The sequence below is a fragment of the Ptychodera flava genome, chromosome 11 (genome assembly GCF_041260155.1).
Source record: "Ptychodera flava strain L36383 chromosome 11, AS_Pfla_20210202, whole genome shotgun sequence".
NCBI lineage: Eukaryota > Metazoa > Hemichordata > Enteropneusta > Ptychoderidae > Ptychodera > Ptychodera flava.
The window spans coordinates 43827094-43849287 of record NC_091938.1 but is presented as its reverse complement, the minus strand read 5'-3'; the positions used below and the strand labels follow the sequence as shown (position 1 = coordinate 43849287).

The window sequence follows — 22194 nt, the reverse complement described above, 5'->3', positions numbered from 1 at the left end:
GAGCACAGTGTCATTGACACTATTTCTAGCTCCGCTGTCAGTGACGCGGAGCTTATCAAATAGGTTGATTTTCCGTCGTCGTCGTCTGTTGTCCGTCAACAATTGTTTTGACATAATGTCACATGACCTCGGTGACCTTTGACCTGAAATATACATATTTGTCCATAACTCAGTAACCACAAGTGGTACACCCTTCATATTTAGAATGATGGGAGACCTTATGACGCCACATGTACCTCTGTAATTATATGCATATCTAATTCTGAGCAAGCCAATAGAGCTGGATGTCTGAGTTTTGGTATATAGGGATAACCATAGGATAGAAGTTTTTTGACAAAATGTCATGTGACTTCGATGACCTTTTACCTAAAATATATGTTTATGTCAATAAATAAGTAACCACAAGTGCTATGTCCTTTAGTAGGATGGGAGACCTTATGACAACACACGCTACACCTCATTAATTATGCAAACATCTAATTCTAGGCAAGCGAATAGAGCTAGAGGTCTGATTTTCTGGCATATAAGGATTAATTAGCAATACAATTTTTTTTTCAAAATGTCGCATGACCTCGATGACCTTTGACCTTGATTATCCATATATATATATATATATATATATATATATATATATATATATATATATATATATATATATATATATGCATAACTCAGTAACCACAAGTTCTATACCCTTCAATTTTGATAGGATATTGACCTTAAGATGTCACATCTTGTACCTCATTTATTATGCGCATATGTATTTCTTGGCTGGCCAATACAGCTAGAGGTCTGATCTTTTTTCCTGATTTAGAACCACAACATAGACATGCCTCATGTGTTTCAAATTGGAAACTACAACATAGACCTATGTGCCCATAGATCTCAACATATACACTCCAGTGATACTTCTTAATAACCACATTTCCCTGCCCCATCAAACTAATACTCCTGTTTCAAGTAGGGACTATGTCATTGTCAATGACTTGTTCCACAATAGGTTCCTACAGATCACGTGAATGATATTTATTGAAATTGTGATGAGATCTGCAATTTTTTTAATTTTGCAGCAATTTTTGCCATTTTTGGTCAAAAAATGTGTATTTCTAAAAAAGTACTGGTTGGATAGCTTCGAAATTTGGTATGCAGGTTTCTACAGATGAGCTAAGTAATATGTATTGAATTTCTGATGAAATCTGTAATTTTGTATTTTTGGGGCAATTTTTGCCAATTTTGGTCAAAAAATGTTTATTTGCAAAACTACTCATCTGATAGCTTTGAAATTTGGTATACAGGTTTCTATAGATGAACTAAATGATATTTATTGAAATAATGATAAAATCTGCAATTTTGAATTTTTGGGCAATTTTTGCCATTTTTGGTCAAAAAATGTGTTTCTCAAAAAGTACTCTGTCTGAAAGGAGGGTACTTCATTTGCATGCATAATTAGGGATTTAGTTCAAATTCGAACAGCGCCCTCTAGCCAGTGAGTGACGGTTATGGCATTTTTCGCCAGAATTTTATCCGCAGATATCTCAGCCTTCGTTTAGCATCCGTCCCGTTTCCAGTTAGTGGCTGAATTGTACTCTTACTTAGTGTTCGCCGATGATTTTTTGTGGGGTTTTATCGATTCGTTTTTGCGTTAGCCTTATTTTCATGGTTTTCGAGCGACCGAAAATGCCGCTCACTAAACACTGCCCCAAAGCATATCCAAAGTCAAATTTCCATGAGAAGTTGGGAGGGGACGTATCTTGAGTAGGTCCATACGATCTGAAAAAATCTCAGTGGCTTAAGCCTCCGTTTCTGAAACACGTCTTGTTGAAGTTGACTATGCAGCGACGTTCATGTGTTAATTCTAACATGGCGACCTACAGCATGAGTGTACACGTAGACTCTTTCAGCTCTTTCTCTGTCCTCATCGGCTAACTTGGCAGATTGTTTCAGTTATATTTATGTTTTCAATGATTGTGACGAGGAAGCAAGACTGCAAGCTTGTGTTACCTCACTGGCCAACACAATCTGCCTGGCTGGCTTCTCGGTAAAGTCGTGGACAGCGCAAATGGAAAAAAAAAACCCACTATGGTGACAGAAGGGCTACGTTTATCACTGTCTGCGGCCGTACACGTAGTACTAGTATAGTGGTAGACACCCGTCGTACTGACTAGCAGTGCTGTTTCATTTATGCGTGATTTTTTCCGTTTTCGCATTCTAGTAGCTAGCAAGCATACAAAAACTGTAGGAAATAACATCGACCGCAAAAAATCCCGGAAATACGGCTACCCTGTATCCCGCACACGAGTACCTGAATATAGATGCGGCTAGAATGATGCCGGTAAACAGCTGCGCGCTGCGGCCATCCCTGGTAGCATTACCGTGCGTGCTTGAACTAGACTTGCACATTTTATAACTCATGTAACTAGCAAAAATTTTGTTTTTTTTAAAAAGTATTGATGGTCATAATGTGACATTAATTAAGTACTTTATTTATATATAACATCAGTGACCCGATTATAGAAGTAAACTTTGAAAAAAATGAAAGATTAATCGTGTAACGGCCGCGCTGTGTGAACTACAAGTGGTTTGGTCGCGGTAAACAGCGTGGAGTGTACGCAGCGTAGCGGGTGTTCGTATACTCATAGACCCTCGAGATCTACGTATACAGCGATATGGTTACTGCATGCCAACATTCAACACTGCTGCAAATACATGTCCATGGTCGCATGGTCATGAAAATTCCACCAAATGTTGATAATAGATAGTTAGATGAATATTTTCTGAAATTTTCGGCTTGGCTTAAGACCTCTAAGGTCATTATCGAGCTGTTTTGCAAAAAAGGTGAAATTTACTTCCGCATTTGGCGGGTCGACCTCGCCACCCTTTTTGTAGCGATTTAAATAAAATCTTCTCAACTTTTGTGATTTCACTCTAGGAAAACAGATCATTAGTATCTATGCTACAACTGAAAGCAAAAATTATAGTTCTAGCTATTTACGTTTTGCTGCACGTCGATATTTAAAGACCACCCTTTCGCCTTATTTTATCCCTCACTGCAGTGGCGGTCAGCGTAACGAAAACAAGGCTCTACAAAAACTTTTATGCAAATTTCATAGGCCCCTTTCAGACTGACTGGTCTAACAGTTTTGAAATTGGTATACAGGTTTCTGTAAATGAAATAAATTTGATCTTTTTGAAATTATGATGAAATCTGCAATTTTTATTTTTGGGGGCAATTGTGCCATTTTCGGTCAGAAAATTTTATTCTCAAAAAACTACTCATCAGATAGCTTTGGTTGACATGTTCTTAGGGATGATCAGATGTGATATATGAAAAGTATGATGAAATCTTCAATTGTGTATATTTACAGCTATTTTAGCCACTTTTCTGGCTACTGCATTGTGCTATCAAAGATTTCCACCTTCTTTATCAACATGTGTCAAAAATAGTTATTCTCTGCATAAACACAGCAGAGCTATATTGTCTCTAGGTCACTTGTTTAAAAAAAAACTGAATAGAAATGCAGCAACTATCTACTTTTGATAGATTTTTCTAGGCAAGAGAACAAAGCTCAAAAGTATATGGGTATTAAATCCCAGTTGTTGTCAATTGTCTAGGTCAATAGCTAAGATACTAGTAAGTCCCTTCTAAATATTTTTTTTTACAGTCACTACCCAGCAGATTCTAACATTGTTATGATATTTCAACAAATTTGCTTGCTATTTAGATCTAGTTTAATCTAGCTGGAAACTGAAACCTTAAAGTGGCACTCGCACTTGGTAACATTTTTAAAACACATTTTTTATTGCCAACGGTCGATATTTGACGTGGCGACTGCGCGCGGATCACGAGATATCGATAAAAACATGTCCTCAAAAAAGTAAAAGTTTGAATTCCGGTGGTCAACCTAAATTCAGCTTCCGAACATCGAACGTTCGGCACTGGGGCCATGTCAACTAAGCTATTGAGTACGAGTCTATGCTAATACGCTGCTGTACACCACAGTACCGCTCGCGTCGGTGATCGGCCATGCCCTCTTGGGGAAAGCCTAGTCTTACTGACTCGGAGAAAAAAACGGAAAACAAAGTTTGCTGATTGCACCAGAATTCTCATAGGTGACTAGCACAGATACGTGCGGTTGATACATAGCGGCAGCGGCGTGGTATACACGCATACGCACGCGGCGGCCGCTATGTATCGAACCACGTGTAATTGTGTGGCAGACGACAAAATGTAGTCATCAGAAGCGGCTAATATTTTACACGTCAAAACTGATATCTATGTGGTATTGGTTAAAAATATAATAGAACTGACCATAGACCCTCGAGAAAAACGGGACAGGCAACTGCCGAGGTTTCTTTGTGCAATCTATCTTGGAATATATTAAAGTTTATTTACCAAGCGGTCCCCGACAACAATACTTCGTACTTAACACTGAATCTCATTAACGATCAAACTGACGTTCTGAATATGTACACTTTGCTCTTGCATGGCACGTTCCGAGTAATGACACGGAGAATTTGAGGGTTTTTTGATACTAGTCATGGTGAATGTTCTGGTAACGATGAAGATCACATTTTGGATTCTAGCCGAAGCCAACGGGAAAAAACAGACGATAAAAACAGTGTACATTTAGCCATAGACGCTGCAGAAAACTCTTGCTAGGTATCGACAATATAAGTTTACATTCCCTACCATAAAAATCTCCGATAACAACAAACATTTACAAGTTAGACAGCTTTACACTTCCCCAGTCCTGCGAAACGAAAATCTGACCTTTATTTCATCTGTCACGCAACATTTGACGAAAATCAGGGAACATAAAAAATGACTACTCCATCGGAGCTCAAATACACGACCTCAAACATTTTGGTACTGTTTGAGCCTAAATAAACACCAAAGTTCGGATAAGCTACACATGTGTACATCCGCAAAGTACTAGAAAATGTATTTGTAACACTGACTTTCGTTGTCAGGAGAAACTTTGCGAAAAATCGGGACTCTCCAACGGTTGGTGAAGTCAGAAGCGGTAAGGTAGAGATGCATTTACACAAAACTGAACGCTGTCCTCGTAAATTTGGCCGTTCACAGTTTTCAAACAACAACATTTAAGTAGTTAACATACATACTTTACCAAATCATGGAGCACTCCTCGCACAGAAAATATTCCGAGGGTTAAAAAAAACTGCAAAAACGAGGGAAAATTCGGAGATACACGGATGATTGCGGAATGTAAACAACTCTGTGATGTCAACTGCTGTCAAGTCTGGAACTGCAGCGGTATGTGTTTCGGATTTCTATTCGAAACTTTATCACTTTACAGCAATATACTAACTCCCTGTAGACTTCTAGTTGCATCGAATCTCGCTACCAATATGTAAAAAGTACTTTAAAACAATTTGCACGAATTCTTCTCAAAATAGTTGTAACACTTTTCTTTCTAAAAATGGACTTGCGGGTAATCCGGAATAACTTGTAATCCGAAAACATTATTACCGTATACCCGCATGCACGTGTCTATGAACCGGACGTTGTGCAGTCGATCGGGTCCAGCTTCATTCCGTCCCCGACCCATTAACACCTCTTAATTATTCCAAGATAGATCGCATGCTGCTAATCCCATAGACCCTTTGTTCTCTATTGCAGTTGCCTGTCCCGTTTTTCTCGAGGGTCTATGGTTACGTGCAGAGAAAACGAACAAAAGGGTGAACTCAGCAGTTTCCGTTTAAACAAAATTTATTACGAAAACAAAACTAATTGCTAAGTTAGGGACAGAGTACAAGCTTAAAAGTGTACAGACTACTTATCTCAGCTGGGACGGCAAAGCTCCAGTCTCAGAGTTGTAACAGTCAGTCGGATGAATGAACAGTCCTTTGGCTTGCAGGCTTGAAGCTGCACAAAGACCACAGTATAAATCCAGCGTTGACAGTGAAGGTCTTGAAAAGTCTTGAGAATGACTACTGCTGGAGTTTAGTAACACACAAGAGACACGATCCCCAAAAGTCTGACTGGAAGCTGTGCACGTCCCTTTTATAAAGGCATGTAAGAACAATCTAGAACTTTTATTGACATGCTAATTACTGTTCTAAAATTATCTCCCTTACACAACTAATCAACTTTCCAGAACATTCCAAACATGACTAATTGAATTCAAGGTTGTGAGGTCATCAAGGGCAGTGACCTTGGGAATGTTCTAGACTAATTGAACTCAGGTCATGATGAGTGTGGGGGAAATGACCTACATAACACACCCCCTCTTCAAAAAAAGAAAATTTTCAAAGAAAAATCTTTCTTTTACAAATGTAATCTTGAAAGGATTTAAGTACTCAAATTTTGTTTTACTCTAAAGTAAAATTTCTTGAAAGTGAACAACAATAAAATTTCTTGAAAGTGAACAACAATAATTTCTAAATACGAGAGAGACAGTCTGCAATTAAATTGTCTCTGCCTTTGATATGTCTAATGTCAAGATTAAACTCCTGTAACATTAAACTCCATCTTAGCAATCTCTGATTTTTGCCTTTAAATTTCTGCAGAAAAACAAGAGGGTTGTGATCAATATAAACCACTATTGGCTGATTTGAAGAAGTAACATAAACTTCAAAATGCTGTAAAGCTAATATCAAAGATAAACACTCTTTTTCAATTGTAGAGTAGTTTCTCTGGGATTTGTTAAATTTGCGTGAAAAATAGCAAACAGGATGATCTATACCATGACTATCCTCTTGCAATAAAACAGCACCAGCAGCCGTATCACTAGCATCTACAGCTAATTGAATGGCAAAATGAAATCTGGTGCAGACAACACTGGGGCACTTTGCAGTATGGCTTTAAGTGTATCAAATGCCTGTTGGCATTGCTCTGACCAAACAAACTTTACTTTCTTTTAAGTAAGTTAGTCAAAGGCTCAGTAATTGTGGAGAAATTTGGACAGAATTTTCTGTAGTAACCAGCCATACCGAGAAAGCGCATCAGTTGTCGTTTGCAGTTTGGTATGGGAAAACTTGAAATGGCACTGATTTGGCATCAACAGGTTTTACCTCACCCTGTCCTACAGTATGTCCGAGGTAAGTTACCCTTGCCCAACCAAACTCAGATTTGGCAAGGGTTGACAGTCAACATTGCTTTGCTCAGTCTCTCAAAGAACTTCCGCTTGTGTTTTTTGTTTTCTTTTTTTTTTGTTTTTTTTTTTTTTTTTTTTTTTTATTTTTTTTTGTTTTTTTTTTTTTTTTTTTTGTTTTTCTTTGTTTTGTTTTTTTTTTTTTATTTTTTTGTTTTATTTTTTGTTTTTTTTTTCTTTGTTGTTTTTTTTTTTTTTTTTTTGTTTTTTTTTTTTTTTTTTTTTTTTCTTTTTTTTTATTTTTTTTTTTTTTTTCTTTTTTTTTTTTTTGTTTTGGTTTTTCTTTTTTTTCTCACCCTGTCTACGTTTGTCCTTTGTATTTACCTTTTCCAACCAAATTCATTTTTGAAGGTTGACAGTCAACATTGCTTTGCTCAGTCTCTCAAAGAACTTCCGCATGAGCTTGATGTGTTCCTCCCAGGTGTCACTATACAGGACGACGTCGTCAACGTAGGCTGCACACCCGTCTAGCCCGGATATGACGTCGTTGATCATCCGTTGGAACGTTGCCGGAGAGTTCTTCATTCCGAATGGCATCACCTTGTACTGGAACAATCCGTTGGTGTAACAAAGGCGGATATTTCACGAGCACGATCCGTCAGAGGGACTTGCCAAAATCCCTTCAGTAGGTCAAATTTTGTCACATACTTGGCTTTTCCCACTCGGTCGATGCAGTCATCAATCCTCGGGATTGGGAAAGTGTCTGTCTTTGTTAAGGTGTTGACCTTCCTAAAGTCCGTGCACATACGATAACTGTGGTCTGATTTGGGAACAAGTATGCACGGCGAACTCCAGTTACTTTTACTGGGTTCAATAAAGTCATTGTCCAGCAGGTATTTGACTTCTTCCTGGAGATATTTCGCTTTTGTTGGATTCAGTCTGTATGGATGTTGTTTTACAGGCTTACTGTCCCCAACATCAACGTCGTGATAGATGACGTTCGTCCTCGTTGGAACATCTTGAAACAGGTGTTTATATTCGTGGAGCAGTTCTTTCACCTGTTGTTGTTGTTCTGGCTGGAGGTGTGCCAACTTTGTAGACTCCAGCTTCTCCAGGATTTCTGAGTTCTGAAGCTTGACCGAGCCCAGCTTTGAGTTTAGAGTATTTTCACTCAAGTCAGTTTCAGTATCACTATCTTCATAATGGCTTGAACTGACTGCACTGACAGGCTGAGTTATAGTAGGATTATCCCTATCCAAATATGGCTTAAGCATATTTATGTGACATAGCTGTTTTTGTTTTCGCCTGTCAGGTGTTATTATGATGTAATTTAAATCACTCAATTTCTTATCAATTAGATATGGCCCAAAGTAACGAGCATGGAGTGGTTTGCCAGGAATTGGAAGTAGAACAAGAACCTTTTGACCTGGTTCAAACTTCCGTTTTGAGGTGCTTTTATCATATTTGGTTTCATTGACTGCTGAGATGACTCAAGATTTTCTCTGGCTAATTCACATGCTTTAGAGAGTTTCGTACGAAAAAATCTGACACATATTGCAAAATATTCAGACAATCATCATCGTCTGATAGGAATTTCTCTTTAACGAGCTTAAGTGGGCCACGGACTGTATGTCCAAATACAAGCTCAAATGGGCTAAAACCAAGAGACTCCTGAATTGACTCTCTAACAGCAAAGAGCAGAAAATGAATTCCTTCATCCCACTGCTTCTCTGTGTCAAAACAGTAGGTCCTAATCATGTTTTTCAAAGTTTGATGAAATCGCTCAAGAGCACCCGACTTTCTGGATGATAGGCGGATGACCTATACTGTTTAATGCCTAGCTGATCCATTACTTGTTGAAAAATACCAGACATAAAGTTGGAGCCTTGATCGGACTGGACGCATTTAGGGAGGCCAAATAAAGTGAAAAATTTGACTAAAGCTCTCACTATAGTCTTTGTCTTTATATTTCTCAGTGGTATGGCTTCGGGGAACCGAGTTGATGTACACATAATTGTCAACATGTACTCATTTCCTGATCTTGTTTTTGGTAGGGGCCCAACACAGTCTATTAGTATCCTACTAAATGGTTCTTGAAATGCAGGAATTGGCTGTAAAGGGGCCTTTGGAATAGTCTGATTGGCTTTCCTACCATTTGACATGTGTGACAAGTTTTACAGAAATGTGCTACATCCTGCCTGAGATTAGGCCAATAAAAGTGACTGAGAATTTTATGATAAGTTTTCCTGACTCCTAAGTGACCAGCCCAGGGGGTTTCATGGGCTAGGCGCAATATTTCAGCATGGTAGGGCTTTGGAACCACAATTTGATGTTTTATAGCCCAATCGTCATCAACCAAAACATCTGGAGGTCTCCATTTACGCATGAGAATACCAGATTTTGTATAATAGGAAACAGAGCTATCCGAAGTTTTACCTTCATCATCTACCCTGTCAAACAAAGACAAATATCTGGGTCTTTGTGTTGTTCTGCAATGAGATTTGATCTAGAAAATGTCTGACTTTGGTCAGCAGAAGTTTTACTGGAAGTTTCAAATCCACGAGGGATAACGGAATGATCCGTGTCAAACACCTGACTGAGAAAGGTGTCATTTAAGTCAACATCTGTGACATTATTTTGAGAGTATTTTGATTCTCGGAAGTTTTCTTTGACATGGCTCGAGTAATGGCACATGAAGGAAATAAATCGGGTATCTCTTGTTCAATTGGCTCTGGATCCTGATCTAAACTAGGATTATCAGTCACAAGTGGATTAGTAATGACCTTGTCCCCAGCAAGGTCGTTTCAAGAAGAAGGTGAATCCCTTCAAAAGGCAAAAAAGGCCTAATACCTAAAGCCACAGGTCCAGAAACAAAGTCCGAAGACAAATAGACATTATGGAGAGGAACAGGAATGTAGTCATTACAATCTACCCCTTAATAAGAACTTTAGAACCTGAAAATGACTTTTCAGAAAACGGCAGGGTATCTGCCAACAAAAGAGACTGGGAAGCCCCGGTATCTCTTAAAATTTTGACAGGGGTAGCGGAAGAGAAATCACTAGAAAGTGATATAAAACCATTATGAATAAATGGCTCGAAAATACCCATAATGCTATCCTGAGAAGAATTGACCTTGACCTCATTAATTGGGGATAAGAGGGATTTAACCTCAAAAAATGTGTTGCACACATTATTAGACTCTAATTGAGTTGATGAAGAAATAAAGCCGGTTGGCTTAGATCCACTTTGACCACTTTGACCTTCACGTTTTCTTTTCAATTTGAAACAATCTGACATTAAATGGCCGTCTTTCTTACAATAATTACAAGAAAGTGTACCGAACTGTTTGTCAGAAGGAGATTGAGACTTGGGATCTGATGATGTGTGAGTGTTACTTAAATTTTGTGAACTGTTGTCATTTGATTTCCTACTTTCCTTTGAGAAATTCTTGGATGAAAAGGAGGAGTTAAATTTACCTGCATTGTTTCTGTAGGAAAAGGACTGGGATGGTTTGCTGAGAAATGAAGATTGTGGTGTCAATGAATAATCATCGGCCAAACGTGCAGCAACCTCCAATGTATCTGCCTTTTGTTCATTGATAAATGTCTTGATGTCACTCCGGATGCACCTTTTAAATTCCTCAATCAAAACGAGCTGTCGTAATTTGTCATAATTCTGACTGACCTTTTCAGAAGAACACCAACGATCAAACAGTTGTTCTTTTGTTCGAGCAAATCAACATAAGTTTGATCCTTCACCTTCTCACAATCCTAAATTTCTGACGGTAAGCTTCAGGCACCAACTCATAGCCCTTGAGAATTAATTCCTTCACAGAATCATAATCTGAAGCCTGCTCTACTGACAACTGAATGTAAATTTCTCTGGCTTTACCCACCAAAGCACTCTGCAAAAGCATAGACCAGGACTCCTTAGGCCAATTCAGACTCTGAGCAATTTTCTCAAAATGAAGGAAATATTTATCAACATCCTTTTCTTGGAAAGGGGGAACTAACCTGAAATGCTTAGTGATGTCAAACTTGTCTGAAGGGAAGAATTTTCCTGACTGTCCAAGCTCTAAACGTCTCATTTCTAACTGTAGTCGATGTTCTTCCAATTCTCTCTCCTTTTCTCTCTGTCTTTCTTCCATTTGTAATTCTTTCTCTCTCATTTGTAATTCTAGTTTCTTGATCTCCAAATTTGTCTGCATTTCTAATTCTAATTTTCTGAGTTCAGAGGTAGACTCGGGCTCATAATCTTTCAGGGTGGATTCCTCAAATTGGCCTAAATCAACTAGATGTTTGGCAATACGGTACTGTATTTCCCTCTTGCGCATAGATCTTTTGACTTCTACTTTAAGGAAATTGGCCAGTGTTATGAGGTTGTCTTTTCTGAGGGAATTAAATGTGTCCTGATCAAGGTCATCCATAAATTCGTCTGGTTTAAATTCCGCCATGATTAAATTTCGCTGAGTTCACAGTATACAGTAGTTTTGAAAAGGCTGTCAAAATGTTGTCAAACGGCTCAAAATATTCGTATCCCGGACGAGCCCCCAATTTGTTACGTGCAGAGAAAACGAACAAAAGGGTGAACTCAGCAGTTTCCGTTTAAACAAAATTTATTACGAAAACAAAACTAATTGCTAAGTTAGGGACAGAGTACAAGCTTTAAAAGTGTACAGACTACTTATCTCAGCTGGGACGGCAAAGCTCCAGTCTCAGAGTTGTAACAGTCAGTCGGATGAATGAACAGTCCTTGGCTTGCAGGCTTGAAGCTGCACAAAGACCACAGTATAAATCCAGCGTTGACAGTGAAGGTCTTGAAAAGTCTTGAGAATGACTACTGCTGGAGTTTAGTAACACACAAGAGACACGATCCCAAAAGTCTGACTGGAAGCTGTGCACGTCCCTTTTATAAAGGCATGTAAGAACAATCTAGAACTTTTATTGACATGCTAATTACTGTTCTAAAATTATCTCCCTTACACAACTAATCAACTTTCCAGAACATTCCAAACATGACTAATTGAATTCAAGGTTGTGAGGTCATCAAGGGCAGTGACCTTGGGAATGTTCTAGACTAATTGAACTCAGGTCATGATGAGTGTGGGGAAATGACCTACATAACACTATGAACTGACTAAGAATAATGAAAACGACAAAAACTAAGGAGAAGTTTAAAAAAACATACCAGAAGTGAAGGCATAATGCTGTATATAAAGTCTTCGCAGTGGGAGGTAAAATTGCGCCGTTCGAACTTATTATGGACTCCCTAAAATATTGTCAATCAGCACAAAAACAAACCTTCGGGAGATTCCGGGTATAATCAGAAATGATCGTAAAACTTTGGGATGTGAAAAATACGCTCGGGAAATGACATGTTTTTATCAATATCTTGCAATCCGTGCGCAATCGCCACGTCAAATATCGACCGTTGGCATTAAAAAAATGTGTTTTAAAAATGTTACCAAGTGGGAGTGCCTCTTTAATAAAATGGGCTAATCCAGTTCAAGCTTGATGAAGTCAACGCTTTGATTTACTTTCCAAAAGACGATTTCCAGAAATGGTCTAACGGGCTTGGGAATTCATATTCAATGTGTATTTTGGGGTTGTACCCTTTTGGGTCATTGCTTTGTGAACACTGATCAAGAAAACGTTGAATTTGATTGTATATGGAGAAATGTCTTGTAAAAAGTTCAGTTGCAAAATGCAACCTACCTAAATCCTTTAGTTGCAATCTCATAAAATTTTGGTCGCCTATGTGACTAAAATGGTCATAACTTTTAGCCCTGTATGTTCAGGATGATCCCGCTTAATTAATAATGACCAAATACTATAATTTTATCAATATTTTATCCCAAAAGCATGTTTAAGTAAAAACATATTTGAAGTGCCAGGCATAAAGCAAAAACAATTAATTTCTCATCTCTTCCAGACCAGATCCAGAGACTCAAGAATATGAAGCATTGTTAACATCTCAGACTATTAAAGGTGAGGAGAACTCTTCAGTTATAATGTTAAGTTGCTACAGTTTTGTAGCCCACAACTTTCCCACATGATTTTGTTAGGTGGGGAAAGCTGGCGTTACAGTGTTCAGCCAATAGAAAATCACCTAGGCAATGTAAGATTCAAACCTGTATATGAGTCTAAGTACAACGACATGATTTCCCCAATGCAGCCCATAATATTCATGGTTGAATTGGTTTACTGTTTGCTCAATTTTTAGTCCCCATGGACACCGTCCGGGGAGGACTTATAGGTTTGGTCATGTCCGTCCGTCGTGCGTGCGTGCGTGCGTGCGTCCGTCCGTCCGTCCGTCCGTACGTTCACGCAGATATCTCAGAGACGCCTGGAGCAATTTCGTTCAAACTTGGTACAAGGATAGTACCCTACCTCATACAGATGCACGTCGATTTGTTTCACAATGTGATCAAATTTGGCCGTGTTAGAGGACTTTTTAGTTTTCACCTCATAGACTCCCATGTATAAGGCAGTCCATAGACTCCCATGTATAAGGCAGTCCATAGACTCCCATGTATAATCACGGTCCCTCCACAAACGGTCAAGAAACGCTTTTGTTCAAAGGTGCTAATCACCTACACAGTTGCAACAGTCCGCGTTGCGGTGGACGCAGGAAGCGAATGACGTCATAGGCAAGTTCGCGTCTTGTTTCAGTGGCGTCTTGTGACACGGTCCCGCTCCGGTATCCTACGATTTTCAGTCAATCAAGCTACTTTATTTTCATCTTTCTGCACTGTTTCGCATGTATTTGAAGACTGGTGAGAAGATGAGTAAAACAGTTTCTTAAAGATCTAGGTCACTATCGAGAAATCTTGGATGATATTTTATGGCTGAGTTCAGCCATGACGTGATCTTGACCGACGCCATGCATTTCGGAAACACTGTGAATTTTACTCCCCGTTTGTTTTTTCACCTTTCATCAAAAAGGTAAGTCTTGCACCTCCTAACAAGGCAAAGACTTCGAAAAAATAGGGAATCGTGTTGTGTTGTTATTTTGAAACCTAATTCGACAAGAAAACTAGTCTTTTTTGCCGCGTTTATATTTTCAACCGAAAACAAAATAGCGTCGCTTGGGATCGACGAGTCGTATCTGCATTACATGGGAAAATCCTAAAATGTCTTCCTTAACTCCCTTTTGATATCGATTTAACATGATAATTCCTCAGTTCCAAACTTTGAGAGTTCGATTTGAAATTTTTAATCGTTTTCAACAAAATTCAATGCACGAAATCAAGGAACTCTTACGGTGACCTTGTTTTTGCAAGGTGCTCGCGTAGACCGTGCGTCGACCCATTGAGAGTTGGCGTTATGGTAATAGTGCAACGTTTTTTCCCCCTTTTTTCTCCTTTATCGATCGTTCAGAGGTGTCAAGTGCGTCCCTACCGATCGTTCAGTCTTCTTAAAAGTAGGCAATCAGGTTCATGAAGGAATCTGTTCTTTCTTAAAGACACAAGTTACTGCCGAACCCAATGTTTTGATTTTGTCGACCTTTCGAATTCTCAGACCGCCAAATTTAGAGAATCTAGAAACCCTACAAGTGTCGCGACATTTTGGTGACATAACCTCCCCAAGCCTGGGTGCCAAACTCTCTGCCATGGAATTTCCTGATTGAGGATCAAGTGAGATACAAATCATGTCGTGTATGGGTTTCGTATGTTACCCACGAGAGACCGTGGTCAGCCCATCGATGGGTATTTATATACAAACTGATTGTATCGGTTGCTACACTGTGGACATTGGAAGACCACGCAAGGCTTGGGTTTCGCAGCAGTACGTGTCGACGCAGGATTTTTATCTTCCAAAATGAAGTCCCAATCAACATGGGAGTCGTCAAAATTGACGAAATCGTCTCCGTACTTGTACATAGTTCACGCTGCGTGACTCCACGGCAGGCAGATGTAAACAAACTTTGGCCTTTAGACGCATGCGTAGACAATAATCAGAATGCATTCTTGGAGAATTAAGTTTCTGCTTACGATAATTTTATGCACGTAACTGTTAACACCTCCCGCCGCATGCGTGATAATCCGGGATTATCCCCATCAGTAAAATCAACTGAAAGCCCAATCGAAACCCAGACTATAACAAAAGAAACTGGTGGCGTTTCTTGACCGTTTTGTGGAGGGACCGTGGTATAAGGCAGTCCATAGACTCCCATGTATAAGGCAGTCCATAGACTCCCATGTATAAGGCAGTTCATAGACTCCCATGTATAAGGCCAAGAAAAATTAAAATGTAGTTTCTCATCGTATTCATATTGCAAAAAGGATGCAGTGACACAGTTTTTAGTCCCCACAGATAAAGTCCAGGGGGCTTATAGATTGGGTCATGTCCGTCCGTGAGTCCATCCCTGAGTCCATCCGTTCACGCAGATATCTCAGACACTTTGACAAAATGTCATGTGACCTTGGTGACCTTTGACCTTGAATATACATATTTGTCCATAACTCAATAACCACAAGTGCTAAACCTTTCATATACATGGTATGACGGGACACCCTATGACACCACATATTGTACCTCATTAATTATGCACATATCTAATTTTCAGCGAGCCAATAGAGCTAGAGGTCTGATTTTTGGTATATATGGATAACTTAGCAATACAATTTTTTTGACAAAATGTCACGTGACCTCAATGACCTTTGACCTCAAATATACATATTTGTCCATAACTCAATAACCACAAGTGCTACACTCTTCATATTTGGTATGATGGGACATCTTATGACGCCACATATTGTACCTCATTAATTATGTGCATATCTAATTTTGAGCGAGCCAATAGAGCTAGATGTATGATTTTTAGTCCCCATGGACACCGTCTGTCCGTCCGTTCATGCAGATATCTCAGAGATGCCTGGTGCAATTTTGTTCAAACTTGGTACAAGGATTATTACCTATGCCATACATATGCACGTCGATTTGTTTTACGATCCGATCCAATATGGCCTTCTGGCGGCCATTTTGTTTCCTGTATTTGATGTCAGTGTGTATGTTCACGCAAATTTCTCTAGGAGCAATTCAATGCAAACTTGGTACATAGATTACTCTATATGTTATACATATCCACATTGATTTTTATTTTGATCTGGTCTAAAATTGCCGCCTGCCTGGCGGCCATTTTGTTTCCTATATTTAACGACTCTGTGTTTGTTCACGTAAATTTCTCAGCGATGCCTGGCGCGATTGCATTGAAAGTTGGTACATATATTAATCCGTATCACATATATATATGTGGGCGTCACACAGTTGCACAATTTTAGTAGCATAAGTGCGTCGAAGTCGGACGTATTGGTATACTACATTTCGTTTATTTTACACAACATCTAGAAGCAGCTGACCGATGGGATTACTGGGTATGCCGTATGGGCTTCTATCGAGAGCCCGACACACAGACGTGGAAGTACAACTTTCCTCCCGTCCGACTGAAAAGTTACCCGTCTCGGATGGGAGGACGGGCAGTAGTTTCCAACGCTGATATATACCTGTGCCAATTCTTTTTAAACTTGGTACAAGGATACTACAGTATGGCATACATATTCAGGTCCATTTATATTGGTGTGGCATGCATAATTAGTGCTAATTTGCATAATTTGGGATTTGAGCGCTGTTTCTGGTACAACTGTGCCAAATTTGATGAAACTTTGTGCAGATGTTTTTCACACAGACTTCTAATAAATTGCTAATTTACATATATCATTCCTTTTCCTAATTAGTGGGCTATCTCCAGAAATACTGTTGTAAATTTTATGAAACGTGGTGCAGATGTTGATCTGTCAGCATTATAATACTATGTGAACCCTTTTCCTGCCAGACAGTATTAAGACTATTACTTCCCCACCAGCCAAGTCAGTAAAAAGTGGTATTGAGCCAAAACATGACGTATTATCACCCGCTTGGTTTGGTATGTTATACGGCTGAATCACAATCAAGTGTACACAACAGGGGTCACTTGGGGTGAAAAATTAAAGTTGTAGTAGCAATGAATGGATGTTTCTCAACTCATGCCATATGTTTGTAGTTTATCATGTCAAAATATTACATCACAGAAACGCTCGGTATTGATTTTACATGCAAATTTATATCATACACTATTAATTTGGAAGGACCTCCCAACAAATTTTACGTTGATTTGCAAAAATAGAAATATTGGATTTTGACAAGAAAATTTTGGTTTTTAAGGACCAGGAAGTCACAGATGTCACATAAAATCATGAAATTTTCACACATTTTTATTTATTTTGAAAAAATGTGATTTTAAATGCCAAACGTTGGCTAAACTCAATAGGCTCATATAACAACAACATCACTAAAAATCACAAAACCTACAATATCACTTATAATGCACAATAGAAACATAGAATATTGTCATTGAAATTTGTATAGAAAATAACACACGCATACCTTCTCAGTACTTCAAATTATACCATGCAGAACTTGGCATGGCAGTGTGGGTACGTATGCTACAGATAACACATAGTCAACATGTTGCATATTAACAAGTCAAATGTTTCATTTTTGCATTAATTTGCCATTTTTCATACCAGTTATTTAAGATACAAATGTATGCACCAACATAAGTAATTAACAAAACCATTTTCCACAAAATATTTCTTTGTTGAGTCCAGTCACTGTTCAAGTTCAAAAAAGATTTGAGAGCTGGAGCTTCTCAATCAAGAAAATGAATTGTGTTGGTGCATGTATCATATGACAAGTTCAACAAAATGTTTGAATTATAAATCACAAAGTCACATCTAAGTCACTAAGTCACTTATAAAAGCAGAAATCTCAAGTAAGTAAGATTACCTGTTCAGGGGTACGTATGCTACACACAATATTACAGGATTGGAAATGTATGAAGTCAAAATGTCCCTTGTGATATTTTTCCTCAGTTTGTATTTAAACACTCAGTAAACTCTTCAAAGCTATCTATAAAAGAAATGAAGGCTACTTCACACATCGTTCTACCGTTGTTAGAGATACGGTATACGATATAGTGAGTGGATCAATGAAGTTTCATGTTAACGGGAGACATGGCGAGACACAGGTGAATCTATAGTGCTTTGACCATGGTCATGTGATCTTGGGCCCCAGTAAAACCGGTTTTATGATTGAGTGATTCGTCTTAACTGTTCTCAGAACCAAAATGAGGTCCCTTCATCAGTCACTCGAATGGTTTTGTTTTCCCAGATGTTTAGTTTGATGGTCACCAATGTTCATCAAAAAGAGACGCTAAAATCATTACGTTGTGGTCTGATTGTTGTGTGGTTGGTTGCTTAGACCCTGCATGTTCGTTTGTCTCCTCGTGTTTGATTTTTGCTTAAACGAGGATGACTTTATGTTATTATTCAGCGTTTTCTCTCGACTGCGTGATTGGTCAAATTGCGCATTTCGAGCCATTTTCTGCCCTTTAAAAGTTGCTGACTGCGCGAAAATTGTGCACAAAACACAGGACGCAAATATGGCCATATGATGGTGACCCAAGCGCATAGCGTAGTGACCTGTAAATTTGCTGTTGGTTCTGGCCAGAACACTCTCGACAAAGACAAAATATCACCTGTCATTCAACTTTGGTAAAGGACATAGTTGTGGTTCAGTCTCCATGGATACTAGTGCCATTTTATGTTCATGTTTTGATAGGATTTGTTGTTTTATGTCATTAGTAAGCATTAAAAATAGCACCCACTAAAATGTGTAGTCTGCCCCCTAATTTTGATGATGGGGCAGAAATTGCACCTTCAGTAAACATGCAGAGAAAACACTGATTATTCCTTTTATATGCTATGATCGGTTTTTCTGGAAAAACTATGGCGAGTGTTTGATTGCCCTCTATTATTTTCCAGTTTCTTAATAAACATTGTTTGATATGGCTGGTTTTAATATACAGACTGAAGATCGTTGTACAGACAAGTTTTGTCATTACGTCATTCCTCTTATCTTTGGCAATGAGATATTCATGATGTTTTAGTTCGGTTTACTTCATTTCTGATACGAGATATTAGTGAAGTTTTCATGTGAAAAAATTGACCTTTTTAGTGAAGTCCATGTTGTTGTTGCATGTGCGAGCATATCTAAGGAATTCGCCTTTAATGAACCCTTTGAACGTGCTACGTGAGTGACAAATTTCATAATAAGTATTGAAATGTGTCAGTAGGTTTGTACAAGCCTTCTTTCTCGATTATATCTCTGATCTTTGAAGACCACAAGGTCAAGGTATTAGATTTTGTCCATAGAGTGGTCAAACGTGAATTTGAACGTTGGGTGCAGGGTATTGCACTCCTCAACAAATGTTTGAAGTTCACATTCTGTTCCTGTGTAAATCATGAAAATGTCATCTCTGAAACGTTTCCATAGGAATTTTCCATCAAAGTGACGATTCAATATAGTTTTCTCCGTTTCATGGAATGTAATGTCAGCTATCTCTGGTGAGGCCATGCTTCATCCAAAGATTTGTTTGTAGCATTCTCCGTTGAATTCAAGTATGTTAATACCTTGTAGGTGGCTTTTTGATATCGTACGTGTTGGCTGGTACAATTTCCGCATCCAGTGCTATGGATACTGCGTTTATGGCTTCATTTTGTGGCATGTTTGTGTACATAGATACCACATCAAGTGTTAGCACAATAGAGTTTTCTGGTATTTTTATTGATTCTATCTTGTTAATAAATTCTTTTGTGTCCTTGACGCATGTTGGTTGCCTTTGGACGATTGGTTTATAAAACAGTCTAGAAATTGCGAGATTTGGTTTGTAGAGCTGGAGCAGCCACTAAAAATCGGGCATACGACAAAAACTATTCCTTTTGGTGGGGTTTTGTGCATTTTGAGTAGGAGATTCTATCGTGGTGTGCGTATATGTTTGATTTTGGGATTGAGGAAGCTTAGAGTCGCCTATACTCGATTTTATCTTCGCACATGTTTTTAATGATTTCGTATATCAAATTCAGCGTACAGTTGATGTTGCCTTGTGTTGTTTTACAGTAATAGTCAGCATTTTACAGCTGTCTATTACTTTCTTTAATATAATCTGTCGTATTCACAATTGCCATGCCTCTTCCTTTATCGAAGGGGTTTATTGTGATTTGTTTGTTTTTGGACAGATTATTCAGAGCATTTTTTCCTGCTTGGGTCATGTTGCTTCTGATGTGGGTTTGAAACGGATTTCAGCTATCTCAATTAGCTTTGAGGCAGTTTTCCAGCTTAGGGTTATCCATTGTCAGTGCTGTCCACATGGACAGGTCTACTTTTGAATGGATGTCAGATTGATTGTTTGTTCCTCATGATGTAATGCAATCTCATGATGCAAATAAATTTCTTAATGTTTCTAACAAGAGTTTTTTCTGTGTGGACATTTAGAAGTGGAATAAACTTCAAGCCTTTGCTTAATGCTTTGACTTCAATATTTGTTAGAGTTTGATTTGAAAGATTTTGAATGAATCTCAGATTTTTCCCACAAGGACAACTTTGACTGTTTAGGGTGTGTTTGTGCATGTTTATCAACCCATGAAGATGAAAAAGTGTGAAAAATAAGTTTTCATAAAACTCTAACAATAATATTTTCAGTTCCAGTGTAAATTCTCAGAAAAATACCCATTACAAATGATATGAATAACTCGGTGACAAGTATGTAGCATACGTACCCCCTTGATGTATCTCCACAAAAATGTAGGGTTAGTTGAATTGGTTCAATCTGCTTTTCAATAAGATTATATTTATAACAACTATAACCCATCTACAAACACCATATGGGTATATGAATGAGAAATAATAGGACTATTTTTTAATTAGAATGAGAAACAATGAAGAAAACATTCTATAGATTTCTTATTTGCAGAACCTAAGGACCTTTTGTGAAAATATTTACAAATAACTGTCACCAAAACTTCTCAACTTCCAGTCTGTAATCAAATAAAAATATGGTGTTTGAATATACAGCTCAAGTGTGTATAATATCAGTGAGTCCAACACAGGGGTACGTACTGTACAAGGGGGTACGTATGCTACATTTGTGAACATTTTTAAGATCTACTGAGAAAGCCAATTGAAGGATAAGGCCCATGCAGCCCACACATACTATGACATACATGCTCATCATCATCACAGAGTTTCACTTCTTGAATACAAGTTCTCTTCAACTGGGTCAGGGGGGTACGTACGCTACAGTTTTTTTACCCTATTGAGGGGGACCAAGTGGTGACATAATTAGAACATGTATATGCGAAGTACATGTTGAATTCATTATATTACCTTTTCCATACAGGGATACCCTCAATATTGTGACAAAGGAAATCCATGATATGTCTGAGTTTATTATGATCAGATCCATATAATTCTAAGAAAGAAAATTATCCCAAAAAGCGTAACAAGAGGGTACATATAAAAATCCCACAATATTTGGAGTATCCAATGCGAAACAGCACCCTCCATTATTTTCAATGGTGGGTCTAATGTTGTAATAAAATGTAGTTCATAATAATTTGTCTTCAGTTAACATTGATTCAAATTATTCACATTAAAAATATTGTACAAATTGAAATGACCCTTCCGTAACGCGAAAATCAGCAGAATTTTGAGTGTTAAAATTGGTATATTTCTGTTAATTTTTGGGCGATTTCGATAATTTTTTTTTTAATTTGTAGATTTTTTTGAGCTTATTTTGAAAAACCAAGTTTTTTGCTTTCAAATAAAATATATTTTTTATATTTTGATCGTAACAACTGAATTTTTATTTTGTACACTTGATTGTGATTCAGCCGTATAGCATCTTTAGTCCAAAAAAATCAAGTTTACAGTATTTATGTTTTCAACAGCCTTCAAATGTACAGTATTATGTTACAATACACCATATAGAATATGTTATGTTTCATTAATTTTAACCATCTTGACCTGATGGTGAAATATGGACTTGGCAGGAAAAGGGTTAAGGAGCATCATGTCAATTAATTGCTAATTTACATATTTAATGATCTTTCATAATTATTGTCATATGTCTAATAATGCTGCATCAAATTTTATGAAGTTTGGAATGAAATTATTCCGAATCCGAATCTGAAATTTTCGTACTTTCTTCATGGCAGTTCTAAAACTCTTTGTTGAGACATATTAGACACAGTTTTGTGAAA

General features: G+C 38.0%; 1 protein-coding gene across 2 annotated transcripts in view; it reads left to right on the top strand.

The window, feature by feature from the left end:
- LOC139144580 (ERO1-like protein beta) overlaps window positions 1-22194 on the top strand; it is a 306244-nt gene that overhangs the window by 114271 nt on the left and 169779 nt on the right. For both annotated transcript variants that reach the window (XM_070715304.1, XM_070715305.1), the window contains exon 7: window positions 12987-13042. In XM_070715304.1, coding sequence (XP_070571405.1) covers window positions 12987-13042 — 56 coding nt within the window. The remainder of the gene's footprint in view (window positions 1-12986; window positions 13043-22194) is intronic.